Raw genomic sequence first — 21,096 nt, forward strand, 5'->3', positions numbered from 1 at the left:
TTCTCCCTTCTTATACTAAACCGGAATCCCTACACACAAGGGTAACTGTCTTAGCCTCTCGGGATGGTTACAGTTCTAAACAATATACTTTGGTTTTTATCTAGTAATGCATTCTGTTCCGTGTGGGATTGTGTCCCTTTCTCATCCCGTGCCTCTGTTCCACCCCCTGGTGCCAGTTGAGAGCTACACATGCAGCACAGAGCCACAAGGTAGGCCGTGCCCTTTACCACAGATCAAGAATCAGGTTACACAACCCCTATCCTAAACCATTAGGGAGGCTTGAAATAATACCTTGCATCAGTGGTTAAGGGCAACTAATAATCTCAATGTGGATGAAGGATGAAACCCACTAGAGAGTACTGGAAGGAATTTATTTATCAAAGCAGTTAAAGCAACATGTTTCAATACACAGAGCAGTTTGAATAGGTACAGTACAAGGCTTCCACTGAGACCCAGGCTAGTTGCAAGTGTATTTATTTAGTCCCCATACAAATCTTACAGAGCATGTTCAAAATCGAAACACAAAGAGGAGAGTGGTCATAGATTTTGTTTTCTCAAAAATGGACACTACAATACTAAATGTTGCTACAAAGATAAGACAGTAATATTATCTGTGAGAGCTTTAATCCTTATCCAGTTGATGGGAAAAGTACTTGGTGGTAATTGGTCACTCGTTCTATCACAATGCTGTTTGAAACACACAGGTAAATATACTTACATACAATGTTATCCAATAAACTAGCATGTAAACACAATGGTACAAACATATTAAAGATTTTTGGGGGGTTAGGCAAGCAACACCCGACCAGGAATGGAGATGCATTTTTAATTATATCAAGGGAATGACATTTAGGCTACAATATTGTTGAACTTAGAAATAAACTACTGAGCAGGGTTTCCATTAAAATCAGTGACTATTCATTACAAACAATCAACACAATCACATGGCCATTTCTAGCACTGGAGACTGAACATCCAGTCAAGCTTTTTCATCTAGTCGTCAGTAGTGAGGACAATGTAAAGACATGTCAAAGAGCAGTATTTGAAGACTTTTCACATAGCTAAGGGCAGACTCACACAATGCCCCAACCCCTTGGCCTTATCCCTTTCCCATATACATAACACAGCACAGAAAACCTAAACTTACCCACATTGGAGCATAGGAGGGCATAGATACTGACTTATTAAATCATCCACTTAAAGAAAAGCCTGTGCACTTGAACATATTCTTAAGACAATCTACGGGATGCCAAAAGTCACTGCATACAATCTAAAATATCATGGCATCCATATAACACTGGGAATAAATTATCTGTACAGTCGTAGGTCTTGAAATCCGTATTTTTTAAAAGCAAACCTAGACATCACATAGACAGGCAAGCAGGACAGGGCTACACTGATTATACGAGGCCTCTCCTCTGTCAATCATCAGAACACAGGTGAACATCAAGGTATTCTACTGCCTGAAGCTTGCATGTGCACATACTGTAAGCCACCCAAACCCTAGCGTTTGGCTCTCCTACAAAATCTGCTTTAAACTGTAAATAGAGGTGCATGCAAAAATGCAGGGTTCGAGACGCTATCGGCGTAACTAACGCGCTTATTTTTCACAGGAAATCAGATTTTTTTTATTTACCCCCATATCATTTAATATTTGATTTCGCCCCAAAAACATTCCTTTATATATACATATAATCACAATAAATGTTTGTATACAAATGATAGTATTTTCACAGAAGGAACAGTGGTTCTATGCGCTACAGAGAGGAAACATACATTCACACACAAAGTTCTTAGAAATGGCTATGCAAATGGTAGAAAAGCTTTGGCATATCTGCCTACAAGTCGTGCCTGCACACTTGAAAATAAAATGAGTACAACAGTGTATGAATGTTTGGCTTCACACTACTCTTAATTTAGTAACATGTACGTTTAGTAAGCAGTCCCACATAAAACTGTGGGGAGTTAGGTTAGGCTATTTACACCTTACTTTGTTAGGCCTTCGGGTTTTAAGGTGGACAATGCTACATGTTCCCAGATGTCCAGGCTGAGACTAATGGCACCACCTTAAATGTACCACTATCCCCCACTAGGTGACCGTTTCAACCACACAACTAATAATACTGCCCCGCGATCATTTTTCATATGGGAGTGATCGAGACAATCATATGTTGAGCCGATTGTTCAAATCTCACGGTCATCTTAAATCTAATAAGGGGATTATGTTCAACTACGACATTCTTCTGTAGCTATTCGATAGATAGATCATGTCCGATCCATGGAAAAAGAAAGACTGGAACAGGCAAAGCCTCCCAGACCACGTCAATTGAACTGAACCCTTACGGGGTACACTCAATATGATTCTTCTTCTATGGTCTGATCCCCTGGTAGTGACAATGTTTATGTTTAACGTATAAGAACTCGAGCAGTATGAGCATGTAACCCACAGTGGAGCAGTGGGATAATAGAAACAGCATCTTGGCAACATCGACGGGCGAGGGAAAACGTCCATTTACACCACAGACGTGCTAAGTCCCTCTAACTGACAGGGCGTTTGAAAAAACGAACAATGTCTGGAGAAAGGGTTTCGTTGGAGGAGCGTAAAATCACCGTAGTAAAAATCAAACCAGCATGCTGATGCATAATATAGTCACAATTAACGTGTAATGAATGGCTATTGATTAACAATCAACACCAACTTAAAAATGGTTCTACGTTATCGGATTGAACTAGTGGTTTATTTTAAATTGCAAAACCTCCTTGTTCCGAATGGCCCATACTGTATTGTATGTATCTATTATAAGACTCACTTACTGTGACTGGAAACAACATTTACCCTCCTCAAAAAGTCTCTTTCCACTGCACTACCTTAGGAATAGAATTACATAGAACATAGTAATATAATAGTTATTCTATGTCTATGTGCACTGCATATTGGCATTGTGATACTTGAACAATTATATACTATAATTGAAATGAAAGGCATTTGGAGAAGGTAACCGGACAACAGTAATAGTCGTTCAGAATAGGAGGACTGCACAGAGAGTAGGAGAGGGATTGAACGAGCTACACAGGGAAAGAAAACTAAGAGTGTCTAACTCAGTTGAATAATTCAGTACGTGAGTTTGCAGAGGTAGCTACATTTACTCGAGGCTAAAAGAGCGGGAACGCAAAAAAAAAAATATATATATTTTTTTGTTGAAACTCTTAAAACCTGGTTCCTATTTCTCTGTATGTTGTCATGCTCATATATCGTGTGGCTTCTACTGCTTTTTATCCCCTCTCGTAGTGATACCTTACTTTCATGCTATACGTTGCATAGAAATTAGTTAGAGCTTATTCTAGGGCGCGGAGGGCGGGACCGCTCTGTAATCCTGCAGTTTCATTCATGCCTTAACGGTGGATGCTACAGAAGAAGAAATAGGAGAGCCATTTTGTGTCCTGCTTGTGCGTTGTTGTCCTGCTGTGCGTTCCAGTTCCTCCAGTCATCATGGCTACATAGGAGAGGTTAGAGTATCTATAGGCATGATTCCTCACACACACAAACACAGCAGCCTGAGAGACCACCAGGTGGTGGTGTGGTGCTAGCAGCTGCCAGGAGAGGAGCAGACCGAGCCGCACATGCTTCGTTTGGAGGAGGACTCGGGTTCAGGGTCCTCATCCTCTGTGCCTCCCTCAGCCTCCCCGGATCCGTCTCCATCGCCATCATCACCGCCCTCGGCAGCTCCTTCAGACTCCCCTCCCTCTGCACCCTCCTCCTGCCTCTTTTTCAACCTGAGAGACACACAGAAACAGTCAAAAGTTTGGGCACACCTACTCATTCAAGGGTTTTTTCTTTATTCTTACTATTTTCTACATTGTAGAATAATAGTGACGACAACACAACTATGAAAGAACACACTTGGAATCATGTAGTAACCAAAAAAAGTGTTGGGATCATACATACATACACTACCGTTCAAAAGTCTGGGGTCACTTAGAAATGTCCTTGTTTTTTAAAGAAAAGCACATTTGTTGTCCATTAAAATAACATCAAATTGATCAGAAATACAGTGCAGACATTGTTAATGTCGTAAATGACTATTGTAGCTGGAAAAGGCACGTTTTAAGAAATATCTACATAGGCGTACAGAGGCCCATTATCAGCAACCATCACATTCCTGTGTTCCAATGGCACGTTGTGTTCACTAATCCAAGTTTATCATTTTAAAAGGCTAATTGATCATTAGAAAACCCTTTTGCAATTATGTTAGCACAGCAAACCACTAGTCTCAACGTCAACAGTGAAGAGGCGACTCCGGGATGCTGGCCTTTTAGGCAGAGCTCCCCTGTCCAGTGTCTGTGTTCTTTTGCCCATCTTAATCTTTTCTTTTTATTGGCCAGTCTGAGAAATGGCTTTTTCTTTGCAGCTCTGCCTAAAAAGCCAGCATCCCGGAGTCGCCTCTTCACTGTTGACGTTGAGACTGGTGTTTTGGGGGTACTATTTAATGAAGCTGCCAGTTGAGGACTTGTGAGGCGTCTGTTTCTCCAACTAGACACTCTAATGTACTTGTCCTCTTGCTCAGTTATGCACCGGGGCCTCCCACACCTCTTTCTATTCTGGTTAGGGACAGTTTACTACTCCCTTCACAGAACAGTGAACACAGTGTTGTACGAGATCTTCAGTTTCTTGGCAATTTCTCACATGGAATAGCCTTCATTTCTCAGAACAAGAATAGACTGACGAGTTTCAGGAGAAAGTTCTTTGTTTCTGGATATTTTGAGTGTAAGGGTTGTCTCTCTCCTCATCCTCGGACGAGGAGAGGAGAGAAGGATCATCAGACCAAAATGCAGCAGTAGGGAAATAGGCCATCTCTTTATTTGGAAAAAACTATGATGGCAACACGAAAAAACAAAACACTTTCAAAAATACAAAACAAGAAAACGACGTTGACGAAACCTGAACATAAACTTACATAACTAAACGTAAACTCACGGACAGGAAACAGACGACATCAAAATAAACGAACAGCCAAACAGTCCCGTATGGTACATACATTAGACGACACAGGAGACAATCACCCACAAACAAACAGTGAGAACACCCTACCTAAATATGACTCTTAATTAGAGGAGAACGCAAAACACCTGCCTCTAATTAAGAGCCATACCAGGCAACCAAAACCAACATAGAAACAGATAACATAGACTGCCCACCCAAAACACATGCCCTGACCTAAACACATACAAAAACAACATAAAACAGGTCAGGACCGTTACAGAACCCCCCCCCTCAAGGTGCGAACGCCGGGCGCACCAGCACAAAGTCCAGGGGAGGGTCTGGGTGGGCAGTTGACCACGGTGGTGGCTCCGGCTCTGGACGCTGCCCCCACACCACCATAGTCACTCCCCGTTTCTGTCTTCCCCTCCCAATGACCACCCTAAAACTAACATCCCCTAAATAAACGACCAGCACCAGGACAAGGGGCAGCACCGGGACAAGGGGCAGCACCGGGACAAGGGGCAGCACCGGGACAAGGGGCAGCACCGGGACAAGGGGCAGCACCGGGACAAGGGGCAGCACCGGGATAAAGACCAGCACCGGGACAAGGGGCAGCACCGGGACAAGGGGCAGCACCGGGACAAGGGGCAGCACCGGGACGAGGGACTCCGGCAGGTCCGGGCTGAGGGACTCCGGCAGGTCCGGGCTGAGGGACTCCGGCAGGTCCGGGCTGAGGGACTCCGGCAGGTCCGGGCTGAGGGACTCCGGCAGGTCCGGGCCGAGGGACTCCGGCAGGTCCGGGCCGAGGGACTCCGGCAGGTCCGGGCCGAGGGACTCCGGCAGGTCCGGGCCGAGGGACTCCGGCAGGTCCGGGCCGAGGGACTCCGGCAGGTCCGGGCCGAGGGACTCCGGCAGGTCCGGGCCGAGGGACTCCGGCAGGTCCGGGCCGAGGGACTCCGGCAGGTCCGGGCCGAGGGACTCCGGCAGGTCCGGGCCGAGGGACTCCGGCAGGTCCGGGCCGAGGGACTCCGGCAGGTCCGGGCCGAGGGACTCCGGCAGGTCCGGGCCGAGGGACTCCGGCAGGTCCGGGCCGAGGGACTCCGGCAGGTCCGGGCCGAGGGACTCCGGCAGGTCCGGGCCGAGGGACTCCGGCAGGTCCGGGCCGAGGGACTCCGGCAGGTCCGGGCCGAGGGACTCCGGCAGGTCCGGGCCGAGGGACTCCGGCAGGTCCGGGCCGAGGGACTCCGGCAGGTCCGGGCCGAGGGACTCCGGCAGGTCCGGGCCGAGGGACTCCGGCAGGTCCGGGCCGAGGGACTCCGGCAGGTCCGGGCCGAGGGACTCCGGCAGGTCCGGGCCGAGGGACTCCGGCAGGTCCGGGCCGAGGGACTCCGGCAGGTCCGGGCCGAGGGACTCCGGCAGGTCCGGGCCGAGGGACTCCGGCAGGTCCGGGCCGAGGGACTCCGGCAGGTCCGGGCCGAGGGACTCCGGCAGGTCCGGGCCGAGGGACTCCGGCAGGTCCGGGCCGAGGGACTCCGGCAGGTCCGGGCCGAGGGACTCCGGCAGGTCCGGGCCGAGGGACTCCGGCAGGTCCGGGCCGAGGGACTCCGGCAGGTCCTGGCCGAGGGACTCCGGCAGGTCCTGGCCGAGGGACTCCGGCAGGTCCTGGCCGAGGGACTCCGGCAGGTCCGGGCCGAGGGACTCCGGCAGGTCCTGGCCGAGGGACTCCGGCAGGTCCTGGCCGAGGGACTCCGGCAGGTCCTGGCTGGACGGCTCTGGCAGGTCCTGGCTGGACGGCTCTGGCAGGTCCTGGCTGGACGGCTCTGGCAGGTCCTGGCTGGACGGCTCTGGCAGGTCCTGGCTGGACGGCTCTGGCAGGTCCTGGCTGGACGGCTCTGGCAGGTCATGGCAGGACGGCTCTGGCAGGTCATGGCAGGACGGCTCTGGCTGGTCATGGCAGGACGGCTCTGGCTGGTCATGGCAGGACGGCTCTGGCTGGTCATGGCAGGACGGCTCTGGCTGGTCATGGCAGGACGGCTCTGGCTGGTCATGGCAGGACGGCTCTGGCGCTAGGCAGACGGCAGACTCTGGCCGGCTGAGACGCACTATAGGCCTGGTGCGTGGTACCGGAACTGTAGGTACCGGGCTGAAGACACGCACCATAGGGCGAGTGCGGGGAACAGGAACTGGCCACACTGGACTCTCGTGGCGCACTCTAGGCCTGGTGCGTGGTACCGGAACTGGAGGTACCGGGCTGGAGACACGCACCATAGGGAGAGTGCGTGGAAGAGGAACAGGGCTCTGGAGATGCACTGGAAGCCTGGTGCGTGGTGTAGGCACTGGTGGTACTGAGCTGGGGTGGGAAGGTGGAGCCGGATATACCGGACCGTGAAGGAGGACACGTGCTCTTGAGCACCGAGCCTCCCCAACCCTACCAGGTTGAATGGTCCCCGTAGCCCTGCCAGTGCGGCGAGGTGGAATAGCCCGCACTGGCCTATGCAGGCGAACCGGGGACACCACCTGTAAGGCTGGTGCCATGTACGCCGGCCCGAGGAGACATACTGGAGACCAGATACGTTGGGCCGGCTTCATGGCACTCGGCTCGATGCCCAACCTAGCCCTCCCAGTGCGGCAAGGTGGAATAGCCCGCACTGGGCTAAGCACGCGTACTGGGGACACCGTGCGCTTTACCGCATAACACGGTGTCTGACCAGTACGACGCCCTCTTACTCCACGGCAAGCCCGGGGAGTTGGCTCAGGTATCCAACCCGGCTTCGCCACACTCCCCTTTAGCCCCCCCCCCCAAGAAATTCTTGGGTGAGCCTCTCGGGCTTCCAGCCTCTCATACGTGCTGCCTCCTCAATCCACCGCTCCTGGGCTGTGGCTGCCTTCTTCACCTCCCGAGAGCGGCGATTCTCTCCAACCCTTCCCCAGGGTCCTTTTCCGTCCATGATCTCCCAAGACCATTCCTCCTGTGTCCAGTGCCTTAGTTCTTTTTCTCTCTCCTCAATCCGCTTGGTCCTGTTGTGGTGGGTGTTTCTGTAAGGGCTGTCTCTCTCCTCATCCTCGGACGAGGAGAGGAGAGAAGGATCATCAGACCAAAATGCAGCAGTAGGGAAATAGGCCATCTCTTTATTTGGAAAAAACTATGATGGCAACACGAAAAAACAAAACACTTTCAAAAATACAAAACAAGAAAACGACGTTGACGAAACCTGAACATAAACTTACATAACTAAACGTAAACTCACGGACAGGAAACAGACGACATCAAAATAAACGAACAGCCAAACAGTCCCGTATGGTACATACATTAGACGACACAGGAGACAATCACCCACAAACAAACAGTGAGAACACCCTACCTAAATATGACTCTTAATTAGAGGAGAACGCAAAACACCTGCCTCTAATTAAGAGCCATACCAGGCAACCAAAACCAACATAGTAACAGATAACATAGACTGCCCACCCAAAACACATGCCCTGACCTAAACACATACAAAAACAACATAAAACAGGTCAGGACCGTTACATTGAGCCTGTAATCGAACAGACAAACGCTGATGCTCCAGATACTCAACTAGTCTAAAGAAGGCCAGATCTATTGCTTCTTTCATCAAAACAACAGTTTTCAGCTGTGCTAACATAATTGCAAAAGGGTTTTGTAATGATCAATTAGCCTTTTAAAAGGATACACTTGGATTAGCTAACAACAACATGCCATTGGAACACAGGAGTGATGGTTGCTGATAATGGGCTTCTGTACGCCTACGTAGATATTCCATTAAAAATCTGCCGTTTCCAGCTACAATAGTCATTTACAACATTAACAAATGTCTACACTATATTTCTGATCAATCTGATGTTATTTTAATGGACAAAAAAATAGCTTTTCTTTAAAAAACAAGGACATTTCTAAGTGACCCCAAACTTTTGAACGGTAGTGTACATACATACATACACACACACATGTACACGTGCACGCTCAACCACACAAGGGATAGGAGAGTGAAAAAATGTGTGATTAGAATACATAGTGGGAGTCTAAGGACTGTGATATACTATATGTCTAGAGATTATGCCCAAGTAGTAAAAATAGAACTCAAGCTCCATTAATTACAGCAATAAGAAAACTAAATTTGCCATGCAGGAAGAACTCCAAATTACGCTGCAATCTCAGACAGGTAAATAATAAATGAGGTACTCATTTTTTCATTACATGAAATATGAACTATCACCAGTGTAGAATCTCTTAATATAAACACAGCATTATGGCAACAATATAGGGTCATAAAACGGCTATATATTTTTGTAACGCCATCATTAAGTCGAGGTAATGTACAGAGCATTTCTATATGAATTGCAGAGTGATGTCAACGTCACTGGAAGCAAAAGTGAACAGGGAGGATGTGCAGTAGCACATAAACAGCTATTCACCATAAACTTAAAATGATGACTGCAGAAACCTAACTATTTTAAGGTTGATTCATAACACCACCTTCTAACCTTTGATATGATGACCACATATTGCATATTGTTCTGCAAACGATAGATTACATGGAGAAATTACCATGTAAATAATCGTTATATCATTTTAGTGCTTATGTCATATGTAAGGGATAAATCAACAAGGGGCTATGCGCTCTCGAAAAGAGTGAACGACGTTCCACGATGCGATTACAATAGCGGAGAGGAACTAAACTTCCACGAAATTGCATCACGTTCCAGAGCCCCGAGTTGATTATCCCTTTTATACCATGCTATAATTTAACACATTTGCCGGTAGAAATGTGTTCAACATCGACTGAAGTAGCTAGCAAGTTACTACAGTATATAGATAGCTACAGCAGTTGCCTTGGTAACCAAACAAATAGACTTGCTAGTTTAGCTTACCAAAACATTGGTCCTAACTCTATTTTTGAAAGTTGAATTCAACAATGCCAATAATGTTTTCAATTCGACTTCTGCTTTCAAAAGCAACTCAAACGTAGAACATGGAAGAATGACTTATAGCCATTGACTTCTACCGTGCTGATATACTGTGCTGTATAGGGAAATAACGCACACTCTAGAATGCCCTTCAAGCCAATCAGGAATGAGTATTAAACAATACCATGGTATAAATAGAGCTAAGACTGATGTAACAATGTGTTTTTTAAAATTAGTCTCCCAGGTTCAGTAATTGGGTCCGCGTTTATATCGTCTTAGTATATTATAGAGCTAAAAATGCTTAGGATATTCATAAATATCTATTCATGTATATGTCAGCTTGCCTAGACCTTATGTAGGTGTTATGTCAGCCTTACGCATGCCACTTTAAATACAATTTCCATAAATGGTTTAACATGAATGTATTTTGATTGGTCTCCCAGGCGAAGGGTTTCGTATGTGGTCTTACTTCTCGCGGTTGAAGATCATGAACTCAGACTGCACCACTTCAAGGCACTCCTGTAGGTAGTCGTTCTCCTGAGGGGAGCAAGGAAAGGGAACAGCCATCATCATCACACACACACACAGGGCGACAACGGCGGACGAGGAGATCAATTTCACCTCAAACAATCACCAGCGAGACCTGAAAGATTACAAACACCCCCTTCTTCCCTCCTTTAAATCACGCCTGGTGATTTGTTTGTGTTCTTTCCCTCAAATTAGACGTTTGGCACGGGACAAAAATAGAAGTGCATATTTCCAAAAGCACTTGGAGGGGGGCATCACAACACCACTGAAGGCGTCATCATTTAATAATCTATGTAATAACCCAGCCCCCCTCACACAATAGAAGGCCCGGAGTAAGATGGCGGCTATTGTTAGAATATACAAGTTTTACTGCAATTACAGTGCCCAGAGATCACTTTCGATAACACTGAAAGTCGACAATAATACGTGGAGCTCGTAATGAGACGCTTTAGCGGATGAAAACCTGGCACAGCTCCTAAATATGGATTGTCTAACATCCATGGTAAATTGTGGCCGCAATCACAGATAATAAAAGTGGGTTTCTTAAAATACTGTAATCATGCAAGCAAATAACCGGTCTTCAAGACAAAGAGATGATGATATTCATGAAATGAAGGGACAAAAATAACAACTGGGGAACAGAAGGCTACAGAAGGCACCCTGCACTCTGAGTAAACCAAGACCTGCTAAACTGTCCAATACCTCAGGTTAAAGCACTATTTACAAGGGTTGAATTATTTAGGGCATGCCGTAGCAAAACATTTTGCAACGGAAAACACAAATAAACATTTCTAATTGGACAAGTTCAGGTAGTAACCTCCAAGTTTCAGTCCGTTTTCTTCAGTTTGGTGCCTAATGAACATGACTCAGGCACAGTTAGTAGTGACTGGGTGATGTGACACTCACCGACTGGGAATCCTTGCTGGCTTCCCGTGACCTGTTCTTGGCCAGTCTTTTCTTCTTCTTGTGGAGGGGACGAGATTCTAGTATCATCTCCTCCAGCTCAAAGGTGGGGTCGCAATGCAGACGGCCCTTCTGTGGAACCAAGACACACAGTACACTAATGAATGAATATACACTAATACAGGCACACACACACACACACACACACACACACGTGTACCTGCAAGTTAGCATTTCATTGTACTGTGCATATGACAAATACGGTACATTCGGAAAGTATTCAGGTCCCTTCCCCTATTCCACATTTTGTTACGTTACAGCCTAATTCTAAAATTGATTACATAAAAAAAATTAAATCAATCTACACATAATACCCCATAATGACAAAGCGAAAACAGGTTTTTATAAAATAAATAAAGTATTCAGACCCTTTGCTATGTGACTCGAAATTGAGCTCAGGTGTATCCTTGAAATGGGTTTTCATGGCCGAGCAGCCGCACACAAGCCTAAAATCACCATGCGCAATGCCAAGCGTCGGCTGGAGTGAGGCTCACCTCCAAATCTTAACGCTACAGCACACAATGACATTCTAGATGATTCTGTGCGTCCAAATTTGTGGCAACAGTTTGGGGAAGGCCCTTCCCTGTTTCAACATTACAATGCCCCCTGTGCACAAAGCGAGATCCATACAGAAATGATTTGTCGAGATCAGTGTGGAAGAACTTGACTGGCCTGCACAGAGCCCTAACCTCAACCCCATCGAACACCTTTGGGATGAATTGGAACGCCGACTGCGAGCCAGGCCTAATCGCCTAACATCAGTGCCCAACCTCACTAATGCTCTTGTGGCTGAATGGAAGCAAGTCCCCAAACAAATGTTTCAACATCTAGTGGAAAGCCTTCCCAGAAGAATGTTGGCTGTTATAACAGCAAAAGGGTGGGTGGGGGGGGGGGGGTTAACTACATATTAATGGTCATGATTTAGGAATGAGATTTTCGACATGCAGGTGTCCACATACTTTTGGTCATGTGGTGTATATACTGTATTATGTGTGAATCAGTGTTCATGGTCCATAAGCTGAAACTTCTATGCTCCTCTGTGATAGGTTTATGGTCCATGCTTACGTTAGGAACGAACCCAGCATCTATCTTCTTCTCGTAGACAGCGTCCCAGTTGATGTCAGAGAGGTAGGGAGCCGTCTGCATGTGAGACAGGCTGGAGAAACGATGCTCTGGGTTCACAGTCAGCAGCTGGGAGGCGTGCGCACACACACACACACACACACACACGCACACAATTATATCTAATTTAGACCCATTAAAGATACAAAAGAATATAATCTCTACAGAGAGATACACGGCATTCCTTCCTAAATTCCCCTCAGGGATTAATAAAGTTGTATTGAAGGTGAAAACCTTATGACTGTAGACAAAACAAGTCGAATGCTAAAATCAGATCCAATAACCTAGGTGGTGTCACCATTAGGGGGCACTCTTAAGTCAGCCACAGTCGTACAGTACAAGGATCAGGTCCCTTATGAATCCAAAATAAAGATGTTACCCTGATTAGCATAGATGGAATCAGAGAAGGATTGAGATCATTGTCAGGGGAGAAACTAAATACATGTGACTTGTATCAATATTGTTGTATCTACAATGGAGGAAAACAGCTGTTTGACTTCACCGTGGTACAGCTTAACATACACCTAGGATAATTTTTTTTGGGGGGGGGGGGGGGATGTGGTCTGTTGTCATGGCAACAGTCTCTCTCCCAACTCTCCCACACCCGAAATTCCGACGGCGAGTCATTTCTCCCAGAGGGCTGGTTAAGTCTGTCTCGGTGGAGTTCAGACATGGTAATAGATCAGCAGCCGAGCGGAAGAGACCGATGCCATCGCTCTGGAGTCTCCGCTTTGGCTCTGAATGGAGCAGACACGCACAGAGTAGAGAGTAGTCCCTCACTCCTCCGTCTCCCTGCCACTCCATCAGTCTCTCCTCCCTGACCTTATCTCTCTCAATCTCTCCCGTTCTTACCCTCTGGCCTCAGGCCCTTCTCCCTCCATCCACGTTCACCTCCACTACTGCTGCGAGCCCCCCCCACCTGCAATTATGATTAGCCTCCCACTGTCTTCTGACCACTGCCTCGACTCTCTACTCCATTGTACACTCTCCCCCGACAACTCTCCACACAGCAGCCCATCTCTCCACTTCTGGTCCATCTTCCCTCTTCTACTCCCCTCCTGTCCTGTCCTCTCCTCTCCCCTCCTCTGCTCTCTTCTTCCCTGCCCTCCTCACAACTTTCCTCTGCTGTCCACTTTCCCCCTTCCCTCCCCTCCCCTTTCCACTCACCTTCCTCATGAGATGGACCAGGTCCTTGGGCCAGGCGGTGTTGTACTGCACACTGACGGTACTGAAGAGCTGCATTAAAGACTCCACTGAGTTACTGGCATGGATTTCATAGGGTCTCTGACAGAGGGAGAAAGAGAGAGAAGGTGAGAGGGAGGGAAAATAGAAAGATTAAGGTGGTATGAGAGAAAGGCAGGCAAAGAGAGTGAGAGAAAAAGAGGGAGGAAGATAGAGGGGGACGAAAGCATAGACAGACAGTGAGAGAGAGAGAGAGAGAGAGAGAGAGAGAGAGAGATGGAAAGAGATGAGTATCAACCACATACAGTAAGCGTCAGTTGTCATAACTCAAGAACAGCTCCACTGCCCATAATGCCTTTCCTTACCCATCCACGCAGCACCTCGAAGACAGTCACGCCTAGTGACCACCAGTCCACCTCAAAGGCATAACCCGTCCCCCCACTCACAAAGGACTGGAAGATCTCTGGTGCTGAAGGGGATACAACAGACAGGTTCAGACAGCTAGGCTACACTCAGTCAAGACCATAGCTTACTGATGGATATTTACACAGTATGTTAATGATAAGGTTTCCGGGTCCCAGATCTGTCTTGTCATAGTTGTGGCAATGACCATAGGAGTTGGCAAGATGCCACAAACAGATCTGGGACCAGGCCAGTGATAAGGGTTTCCAAGGGTTGAAGGAATAACAGTCTTACCCATGTAAGGCTTGGTTCCAGCTAAGGCAGTGGCCCTCTCTCCATCCTTGATTATTGTAGCAACGTTGAAGTCTGTCAGGTGGGCGTGGCCTGTGAAGATATCGTGCTTATGGTGCATTCATAACATCTCATTTTATTGGTTAGTGGGAAACATGTCTACCATCTCTGAGCGCCGACTTCTCCCATATGCTGAACTCTCACATCGCATATTAAGGAAATTACCTTGCCAACAGCATTTTCGGCAGTTAAATGGAACAATAAAACATTATTTATAAAAACAATCTATTAATATGGGTTTTGAACACTAGAACCTGTTATTGGTAGTATTTTCCAATTTTCCCACTTGTCATGAAAGCAGCATCAGAACCAAACTACTTATATTTAACACTACATCCATAAAATTCAAAAAACATGTTTATTTCTCCAACAAAACTAGCCAAAATAAACTTCAAGCTACAGTAGCTAACTCTGACTAACTAACTGTAACGAAAAATAAAACACAAATAGCTTAATGAAAACATGATTCAGTGTGTCAACAAGACTTGTGTGACGGAGTCTGGTCTAGTGGTAGTACTGCCAAATCCAGACCACATATAACTGCATATAACATATTGACCTTTTTTGTCAACAATCTACACAAAATACTCTAATGTCAAAGTGCAAGAAAAAAATGTCTTAACTAAAATAGCTGTTGCATAAGTACTCAAACCCCTGAGTCAACACGTTAGAAACACATTTGGCAATGGTTACAGCTGTGAGTCTTCTTGGATAAGTCTATAAGAGTATTGCACATGTGAATTGAGCAATATTTGCCAATTATTCTTTTCAAAATTCTTCAAGCTCTGTCAAGATGTTGGGGATCATGACTAGATAGCGATTTTTAAAGTCTTGACATAGATTTTCAAGCAGATTTAAGTCAAAATTCTAACTTGGCCACTCAGGAACATTCACAGTCTTCTTGGTAAACAACTCCAGTGTAGATTTGGCCTTGTGATGTAGGTTATTTTCCTGCTGAAAGGTGAATTCCTCTCCCAGTCTCTGGTGTAAAGCAGACTGAAGGAGTTTTTTCTCTAGGATTTTGCCTGTGCATAGCTCCATCCCGTTTATTTTTATTCTGAAATAGTTAAGCCCCCTCAAACATTTTAGCAGTCGGCCTACAAGTATTTTTGCAATAGAAATATAAATCGCTATAACATGCTGACCACACCGCTCGCGCACTGGAAAATAAATGTACACATACATGTTATTCAATCATTGCACCCACACTGCTCACGCAAGCCAACGAGCGTCTGCGTTGCCAAGTGCTAAAATAGAAGTCAGTTCTATTTGTGACGCTAAACGCAGTGCAAGTCCTGCCTCTCCCATCTCCTCATTGGTTTATAGAAGTAGATACCCACGTGCCATCTCCTTATTGGTTATACCCACATGGGTGATTGAAAGACGAACTGAGTACGTCGGTTGTCATGGTAATACTATGAAAGTTTAGATGCCAATCGCCATATAAAGTCCAAAGAAGAAAAGGTCTGGAAGGAGGACAGATGACTAGAAACGATTCGGTTGACCGTTTTATGTGTGGATTAATTGTTGGAGGACCTTGTGCATTTCAGGTAAAAGAACAACTCTACGTTTATATCCCAGGACATATTAGCTAGCAACAGCAAGCTAGCTAAATAGAACAAATGAGATTGCAACCACAAGCTAGCTAGCTAAATTGCTATAAATGTTTAATGCTTTTCAACCTGTCCCCAAAATAATAGAATGTTTAGCTGTTTTAAAATCCCTGAGCGGTTTACTTCCTCTCCGGCAACTGAGTTAGGTAGGACACCTGTATCTTTGCAGTGACTGGATGTATTAATACACCATCCAACATGTAATTAATAACTTCACCATGCTCAAAGGGATATTCACTGTCTGCTTTGTCTTTATGTTTAACCATCTACCAATAGGTGCCCTTCTTTGCGAAGCATTGGAAAGCCTCCCTGCTTTTTGTGGTTGAATCTGTGAAAGTGCTCGACTCAGGGACCTTACAGATGTGTGGGGTACAGAGATGAGGAAGTCATTCAAAATCATGTTGAACCCTATTATTGCACAGCGTGAGTAAATGCAACTTGTTATGCGTCTTGCCATAACAAAGGGGTTGAATACCTATTGAATCAAGACATTTCAGCTTTTCATTTTTAGTTAATTTGTAAAAATGTCTTAAAACACAATTCCACATTGACATATGGGGTATTGTGCGTAGGCCACTAACGCAAAATCTCAATTTAAATGTAAATTCAGGCACAACAACAAAATGTGGAAAAAGTCAAGGGGTGTGAATATTTTCTGAATGCACTGTAGTATGTTACGTGACGGTAAAACATGTACACAGGTCTGTCTGTGACATGTCGCGAACATGTAATGAGTACAGGACAAAAGTCATCTCTAAGAGGAGGCCTGCTCACCTTGCTCGTCCAACAAGATGTTGTCTGGTTTGATATCCCTGTGAGAGAAAGGAGGGAGAGAAACACAGATTCATCAGTGTCTAAGAACATGGAACTATTTATAGTCAATATAAAACGTGTGTCACAGAACGTGCGTTTCTAAGTGCGCACGTGCATCTGCTTGCACGTGTGTGGAACAGAATGTGTATCGGCGTGTTGAGGCTTGTAGGTGTGTGTGTGTGTGTGTGTGTGTGTCTTGACGTATTTTATTCTATGCTTACATCACGTGGCTGTGTATTACATATGCGTGCCCATGTGTGTATGTGTTGCGATGTATCGATCCCTACAACACTACATTGGACATGGATGAGCGGGAACATGGCGATTTCCAATCCAATCCCTTGGAGACACTTGCAGGTTTTCTCCACACATGCTTATTACATGGGGCACCCATGCAGTGGAGACCCAACACAAACAACAACACCTTGGTGTTTACCCACCACAGCCAATTAGCAAAGCCCACACCACTTTTTAAATTATGCAGCCTGTCACGCAAGTGTGACTAATACATTTAGTCCACATAGAGAGTCTCATACACTACACTAACATGATATCAGGATATATCAAGACCATATCAGGATATATCAAGTCTTTTTTTAACTGGTGTATTCCTCAAGAGGTTTAAATGGGGCTCCCGAGTGGCGCAGTGGTTTAAGGCACTGCATCTCAGTGCAAGAGGCTGAATCACATCCGAACATTCGAACAGTCCCTGGTTTGAATCTAGGCTGAATCACATCCGGCCGTGATTGGGAGTCCCATAGGGCGGCGCACAATTGGCCCAGCGTCGTCCGGGTTTGGCCGGGGTAGACCGTCATTGTAAATAAGAATATGTTCTTAACTGACTTGCCTAGTTAAATAAAAGGTTCAATAAAAAATGAAGAAAAATGGAACTGTAATCACAAGCCCAAGCCATTTAGCCCACAGAGTCCTCGTCTCATTCACTACTATAAAATGCATGTGCACTAAGGCTATGCTATACCAAGAGGTAAGTCTATATTGCTAACTGATGTATTTCTCAAGCGATTCAAATGGAAATGTACGGGAAGAACTCCAATATGAAAGCCCCGATATCGCAAAACCAGCTCATTCTGGTTTGGGGATAAGGAAGTAACATTCCTGTTAGCGCCGAGGCTATTCTATACCAAAAAGTACATCTCTATTGCTAACTGATGGATTTCTCAAGAGGTTTCATGGAAATGCATTCTATTCATGTTCTATAGCCATGCGAGAAAATCCAATATGAAAGCTCTGCCGCCCTGCCATACCACCACCGTGGTTATTTGATTTGTAAAACCATACAGAGCATTGCTCATTGAACACAATTTTTATTTTACGTGACTAGCAATGCAGTCAAACGTGTTTCCCAAGCATGGAAACTCCAGCAGCAGACGACTGACAAGTGTGAGGTGGATATCCACCTCAAAGCCCTGCACTTTAGAAGTGGGAAGTTAACATTTTTTCCACTGTTTTAGTTTGTCTTCGGTGCAGAAGAAGAAGAAAACAGGGGGAATGTTCTGGCGTTCTTTGGGGACTTCTTCGCTTGGACAAATTTTTCATTCCTCGGGCATCATGGCAGCAGCAGACTGTTGCTAGGAGACACTTCTTCCCCCAGTTGGTGCAAAAAAAAAAAAATCATAGTATTTTCCTTTCACAAACCCACAGCGTGAAACCAAATTGTAGAGCAGGAGATGGCCACAGATACCTAGGGATTGGACTTGGCCTCCTCCAGCAGACACAATTGTGTCAGTCAGAACAGTTAATACCAGGATGAGATAAAAACAGAGAGACTTGGTAAAACTCACAGAATATTTTTTTAACTGACTTCATTGGTATTTAGATTATCAAGAAGGCTTGGGCGATATACCGTATATCGCGGTATTTCGAAATACCGACGGTGTGACATTTTTTGGGGGGGGTCCCCCGCCTCGCAAGGGCTGCAAGCTGCTTATAGCAAGACACTGCTTATAGCTATAAGAAATCTAGTATAACTATAAGAAATCTAAGATGTGTCAAATAAATTATATCCAGCTCAGGGCTCCAGCTAGGTTTACTAACTTGCTAGCTAAGTGGCTAGATCAAGCTTCTTGGTTACAGCAGAGACATTCAATCCCCTCCTGGATCAAGATCCCTGTTGCCTAATTTGTTTTGTGCAGAAAAAAAATCAATACATATATATTTTAAATAGCACCCCTTGTGTGCACTTCTGGTAATACCGTATACCCCGGTATGGCACAGAAACGGTACGACAATCTGGATACCGCCAACGCTATCGCGAAGCACATTGATCAAGTTCACGCGGTGAAAATGTTTCAAATTAACTGCTGAGTTTAAAGAAAGGACAAGTGTGTGATGATCTAGTTGGATCGACATCATCGTGTGCGTGTGTGCGCTCAACGGCACAAACGCACACGCGCACTCGCCTTCTCACCAGTATGCGAGCACCCACACAGTTCTTTGCACTTTCGAGGAGCGATTTGCTGAAAACGAGCTTCGGAATAAAGGTTAAAACATCTTGAGGCCATCGGTGAGTGGATTTCAGGGTCTACAGGGACCCAGACACTTTTCATTTACAGCACTGACACTTTTCACTGCACTCGGCAATTTCAACAAAAACTCACGACTGCAAGTCATCCCACGCTGAAGAAGATTGATGGTTACAGCAACATAGATACCAGAGCTTTGTTTAGATATGCGAAGAAGCAAAAATGAAAAGGAGAATGCCCAGGTGATTATAGAGACAATTCTGTTCAGCAAAACAGACTGCTGGGACACACATAGCCTATAGGCTCCTGAACCCATTTCAGTTTCAAAATCCGATGGAGAGAACTCAGCTCTTTAAAAAGCATACAAAAGAACTAAACCACTGTCCAGTGATATACTAGTCAATTAAAAGCTGTGGCTTTTCCTCCGACGAGCCCACATATTGAAAGGCTACATCATCAGACCAAGAGTGGCGGTTCTCAAGTACTGCAGTGAGGTGAGCGTGTAGCCGGTGTCAGAGCCCGGGACAGTGAAAAGAGTGATGCAGGACTACCCGCTCTGCCCCGGGGACACACAAGACAGATGAGAAAAGGATGATGATGCATCATTACACCCCCTAACGCAGGCCATTCATCTCCCTCTGGACATGCAGGCGACGGGATGGCAGGTCTCTGGAGCAGGGCGTGGGAGAGAGAAGGCCAGGAGTCCCAGGAGTGGCACCCAGGAGAGGCATAACCAGGGAGGTAAGACGAACAGCTAAAAGCAGACGGTGGCCAGCTGTGTGTTAGCGATCACCTGCTGGGTGTTTTGGAGAAACGGTGTCATTATTCTAGCCCATACCTGTGGATGACGTGCCTATATGTAGCCCGGTGCAGTAGATGTTGTGTCTATGGATGTTGCCCATACCTGTGGATGATGTGCTGGCTCTGCAGGTAGTCCAGTGCCAGGGTCATCTCACACAGGTAGAGTTTGACAGCGTCCTCGTTGAAATGGACGTTCTGTTGGAGGTGGTAGCGCAGGTCCCCTCCCAGCAGCAGATCCACCACCATGAACATGTCCTCCTCGTCCTGGAACGAGTACCTGGGACACAAGGAGGAGGTCAGAGGGCTCAGTCAACATCCTGTTAGGGCCAGGATACAGACAAACAAGGACACACACGGGAACAAGACACACAGGCGCAAAACATGCTGACCACATGCCTCCTGGTGAACCCTGCATCTACCAACCGCAAAAACACACAACAGTAAAACCGTAGCATATCTCACACAAGACACTCACTATGTATGTGTGGAACTGAGTTTGCGTGTGCGTCGATCAGGGCTCTCCAACTCTGTCCCTGGAGAGCTACCGTCCTGTAGGTTTTCATTCCAACCCTAATCTAGCACACCTATATTCTAATAATTAGCTGGTTGATAAACTGAAATCAGGTTAGTTACAAGTGGGGTTGGATCGAAAACCTACAGGAGAGCAGCTCTCCAGGAACAGCGTTAGAGAGCCCCGGCCCATAGCCTATTATGTGTTAACGTACGCAGGAGTTGGTGTGAGTGCGTACTCACATGTAAGCTCAAAACAAGCACAGTGGGAGCGATAACTTGGAGAGTGATCGCTATCTTAAACGAGCTGACGTTTGTCGGAGCGCGTGAACGCAGGAGAGTGATTGCCAAATTAAGGCGAGAACAGAGCCAGCCTTTGATTGATGTCTCTTAATTGAAAACGGCTGATGGACGGCTA

General features: G+C 46.2%; 1 protein-coding gene across 5 annotated transcripts in view; it reads right to left on the minus strand.

Moving 5' to 3' along the window:
* Window positions 1-457: 457 nt before the first annotated feature.
* Window positions 458-21,096, minus strand: part of LOC129853004 (serine/threonine-protein kinase 32C-like) — a 98,712-nt gene continuing 78,073 nt past the window's right edge. For all 5 annotated transcript variants that reach the window (XM_055918624.1, XM_055918643.1, XM_055918651.1 and 2 more), the window contains 9 exons: window positions 20,272-20,445; window positions 16,846-16,883; window positions 14,402-14,491; window positions 14,071-14,174; window positions 13,691-13,807; window positions 12,467-12,592; window positions 11,345-11,473; window positions 10,380-10,447; window positions 458-3,774 (listed from right to left, as the gene is read on the minus strand). In XM_055918624.1, the coding sequence (XP_055774599.1) occupies window positions 3,585-3,774; window positions 10,380-10,447; window positions 11,345-11,473; window positions 12,467-12,592; window positions 13,691-13,807; window positions 14,071-14,174; window positions 14,402-14,491; window positions 16,846-16,883; window positions 20,272-20,445 (1,036 nt within the window). In that variant the 3' untranslated portion in view covers window positions 458-3,584. The remainder of the gene's footprint in view (window positions 3,775-10,379; window positions 10,448-11,344; window positions 11,474-12,466; window positions 12,593-13,690; window positions 13,808-14,070; window positions 14,175-14,401; window positions 14,492-16,845; window positions 16,884-20,271; window positions 20,446-21,096) is intronic.

Source organism: Salvelinus fontinalis, chromosome 1, assembly GCF_029448725.1.
Source record: "Salvelinus fontinalis isolate EN_2023a chromosome 1, ASM2944872v1, whole genome shotgun sequence".
NCBI lineage: Eukaryota > Metazoa > Chordata > Actinopteri > Salmoniformes > Salmonidae > Salvelinus > Salvelinus fontinalis.